This window comes from Bombus huntii, unplaced genomic scaffold (assembly GCF_024542735.1).
Source record: "Bombus huntii isolate Logan2020A unplaced genomic scaffold, iyBomHunt1.1 ctg00000052.1, whole genome shotgun sequence".
Taxonomy (NCBI): Eukaryota; Metazoa; Arthropoda; class Insecta; order Hymenoptera; family Apidae; genus Bombus; species Bombus huntii.
Genome location: NW_026099316.1, coordinates 969,931 through 973,769, shown reverse-complemented (window position 1 = coordinate 973,769; position 3,839 = coordinate 969,931). Strand labels below are relative to the sequence as shown.

The window sequence follows — 3,839 nt, the reverse complement described above, 5'->3', positions numbered from 1 at the left end:
AGGTCTTTCATTTATAAACGCTGATATCGAGTATTTCAACAAACTTTGTAAGAATCGAGCCGGAACCACTATATGCAAACAAACACTACCAATCCATGAGAGAAATTCAAGAACCGATTGTCGCAGCGAAATAATAAATTTCAAACCACACATTGAACATTGTCAAATAACTGTACTTAAGATTGAAGACATTAGCTTTATACCGCTCAAAACTAGCAACTGTTACATTGCGATACCAGCAAATCCGATAGAAATAGACACAATTTGCCAAACGAAACATACCTTACAAAAACTTGACAAGCCTTCCATCATAAGAGCTAACACTTCTTGCGATTTATTGTACAAAGACGAACACATGCGTATAGGCGAAACAAAAAACGAAGTCATATACGAAATCAAAACAAAAACCCTAGCGCTCAAAACAAACGATAGTTTCACTCATCTGTTAGATAAACTCCAGCGAGCACCGAAAATAATAGATAATTTACAAGGCTATAAAACAACGATCGATAAAATAGGCGACGAGATAGAAACTCTTAATTTCGAACACAGAATTAAAAATATACAGTATTGGGGACTAACCACGCTCCAGATATTAGGGTACATAGCATTAGGCATACTAGGTATATATGGATTAAACAAAATAGGGGTATTCAAATGCATCAGGAAATGTATACCGAACAAATAATGTATCAATTTATTTTGCTGCCGAAATGAAACTGTAATCAACAGCCACAATGCGACAGCCCCACCAGTACCACTCACCCTGGGCTCAACACCCAACATCTATATTCCAACCAACACATACCACTCAGATGAAGAGGAGGAATCAGCTGTAATTTTCAAGCCACGTCAAGTCCGATTCCACAAAAGTCTTCTGAAGAAAACTTGAGGGATCAAGTTCAATCTAAGAAGGGGGGAATGTCACAGACGAAATTCGAGCAACTGTATATAACAAACCGAAATTCCGAACGCTTTATCGCGTGTGACCGTCCGGTCAGCACCCGTTCTCAGCCGCCTGAGTGGCATTCGATCACTTCAGCCGTTCTCCGAATTTTACACTAAGTATAAACAAAACCTTCTCCCACTCCAACGATTGGAAGAATATAAATGCTCCCTTCAAAATCATTCAGTCAGTCTAATAAAAAAATTCTTAACTAATCCAAGTATCGAAAGTGTATCATCGCGAACCGAAAAAATTGTATAAATTGAGTAAAAAATAAAAAGAACAATCTCCTTTTCGGAAATTAACAAGTTCCTTATTTTTACCTTAATTTTACACGACATCCTAATCGCTCCTATTAGGGTATCAACCATGACACACACCTTTCCTAGATGTAATGAGAATTTTCTATTATTGTCCTATTGCACCCCAAGATACCTAACCTTCTATTTAGTCATCAACAGGTACTTGCCCATATTGACGTCCTTGACCTTGTGATACGATTTCCGGTAAGTAGAATCACCTCCGTCTTGTCTTGAGCTAATTTCAATCCAGTTTCGGTACACCACCGATTCTTCTGCTACTTCAATATCGGGCCTACCACCAATCGTGGGACTCCTCTGAATTTTCCTACTAGGCTTAAAGGGATCACCTTCCTCGTCTCCCCTAGTCTTCGGTGCAACCGATATGGTGACGTTGTCACTTATTCTGATGTCCGACACTATCCTTGGGTTTTCAATACTAACCGCCAACCTCTTGCTATTCGCCTTTGCGCCAGTCGCTGTTACTGTACAAGGGGGTGCCTGGGGTTCCACCTCCTAGCCAAAACCGTTCGAATGTATCCAATCATAACCGAAAGAACTCGCCAAGTCGTCAACAAAAAGCCAGTATAATAGAAATAAAAAATATATAACGAATAAATAAATAAATAAGTATCTAAGAGCAAAACATAGTTATATCCTCATAATTAAATATTATCTTAGAAATTTCTACACAGCTACAATAAACTAAATCTATCAAGCTAAATTTATATAACGCTAAAATAAACTAAATATATCAAGCTAACGCCTGCGCTTCAATAAGAGGCCTGATGATACATACGCAGATCACCGCATGTATAAATAGATAATATAGTAATAAATAAATAAACAACCAGCTAACTAAATAAATAAATAAATGAATAATAACTAAATAACTAAATAATAAATAAACCAACATAACTAATAATAAATATTAATAATAAATAAGTAAATAAATAAATAATATCAAAACAAATAATACATAAATAATCAACCAATAGTTAAATAAATAAATAAATAAATAAACGAGTAAAGTAAATAAATAATATAAATAAGAAACGCATATACCTGCATTCCCCAACCCACACGACGCCGCGTAACTCAAATAAAGCCTCCACGTACGCAGCACCCGTCATACTTATTTATTCTTATTTATTCACCAAGGAAGTTTGACTCGAGTGGCGAAATAAATAAAATAAATAAAATAAACGATATATAACTAGAACTCTGGTCGACCCGACTTTATTTCTTCGTAATAGGAACTTAAGTCGAGCCGGCCGTACATACCCTAGTGTGCTGCCCGTAAGGTGGCGACGCCACACATCGACGCGACAAACCACCTCGCCTGCGCATCGTTCGGCACCACGCGTACGTCCTGCCACTACCATTACAATAATGGCGTCAAATCTATCCACGTGCGCGTCTCGATATTAAAGAAAATCGCGTATTTCTTGTATCTCACGTTGTCGCGCAATGCGAGTGCTACATCACATCCAGTAATACTCAATAACAATTCTTACCCGCTAGTATAAACTCTACGGCGAATACAATCCTCTCCACGCCACGCAGGTGCTCGCCGAGCCCCTGTTTGCCAGCAGGAGCCCGAGACCCGCTGCCCAATCGGTAAGCGTCCGTCCCCGAGAGTTGGTCCTGGGATTTCCCCATTGCATCGAGTGGGCATTGAAGTCCCAGAGGACGAGTACCTTGCGGGGGAGGCATCTCCCGACGCACTCGCCGACCCGTTCCAGGAAGTCCCTGTACGCAGCCAGGTCGATGTTGGGGGAGTCGTATACCGCTACCACCATTACTCCACTCCCGTATGGTCTGGAAGAGCAGATCTTGCGCCCTTCTCGACCTACAGAGATTGCATTGGAGGAGGCGCTTGAACTACTCGGTCACCTCTATGGCCTCCTCCCGACCATCTGCCGCTGCTGCTTTGGCGGTTCTCCCTGGTGTCCTTTCCGCAGCTGCTGGCTCGCGGATTGATCTCCTCCTCTTGACTTTCGGGGGGGGGGGGGGGGGGGGGGACATTCCGCACCGCCCATCCTGTGATTGGCGGGCGTCCCGAGCGACTCGCACAGGGAGCACTTGGGAGCAGAGGCGGGACAGCCTCTGGCGCGGTGTCCGCTTCCGCCGCACCTGTAACACAGGTGCCCTCGATCCTTGCTGGACACGCATGTTGCGCGTACGTGCCCCACCTCCAGCACCTGAAGCACTGCAGGGGCCGCTTCGGGATGGCTCGAATCCTCGCGGTTGACCAGCCCAGGGCTATTTTCCCTGCCTGGGATACTTTCCGGGCTCCTGCCACCGGGCACTTGATCCAGGCAGACCCTAGGCCACCTCTGCCGCCGTTCTCGCCGACCTGAACCTCCGCGCAGCCGCATCCTGCCGCCGAGGCCAGTGCTTTCCGCAGCTCCTCCTTCTTGACCGAGATGTCTATCCCGGTATCTCGAAGCTCCGCCATCCAGGTAGGCGTGGCGACTCTCACCGCAGTTGCGTCTAGCGCCTCGGCCAGACGCGTCGCCAGCAGCGTCGCCAGCAGCGTCGCCTTTTCCCTGTTCCTGTCTCCAGGGAATCTGATGATGATGGCGCCCGTC

General features: G+C 44.6%; 1 protein-coding gene across 1 annotated transcript; it reads right to left on the bottom strand.

The window, feature by feature from the left end:
* Positions 1-1,286: 1,286 nt before the first annotated feature.
* Positions 1,287-2,363, bottom strand: LOC126875713 (uncharacterized). The gene is made up of 2 exons (XM_050638603.1): positions 2,311-2,363; positions 1,287-1,761 (listed from the first exon to the last, which is right to left on the bottom strand). Exons 1-2 carry the CDS (start codon positions 2,314-2,316, stop codon positions 1,390-1,392), a joined length of 378 nt encoding a protein of 125 aa, XP_050494560.1. The 5' UTR covers positions 2,317-2,363; the 3' UTR covers positions 1,287-1,389.
* Positions 2,364-3,839: the final 1,476 nt, after the last annotated feature.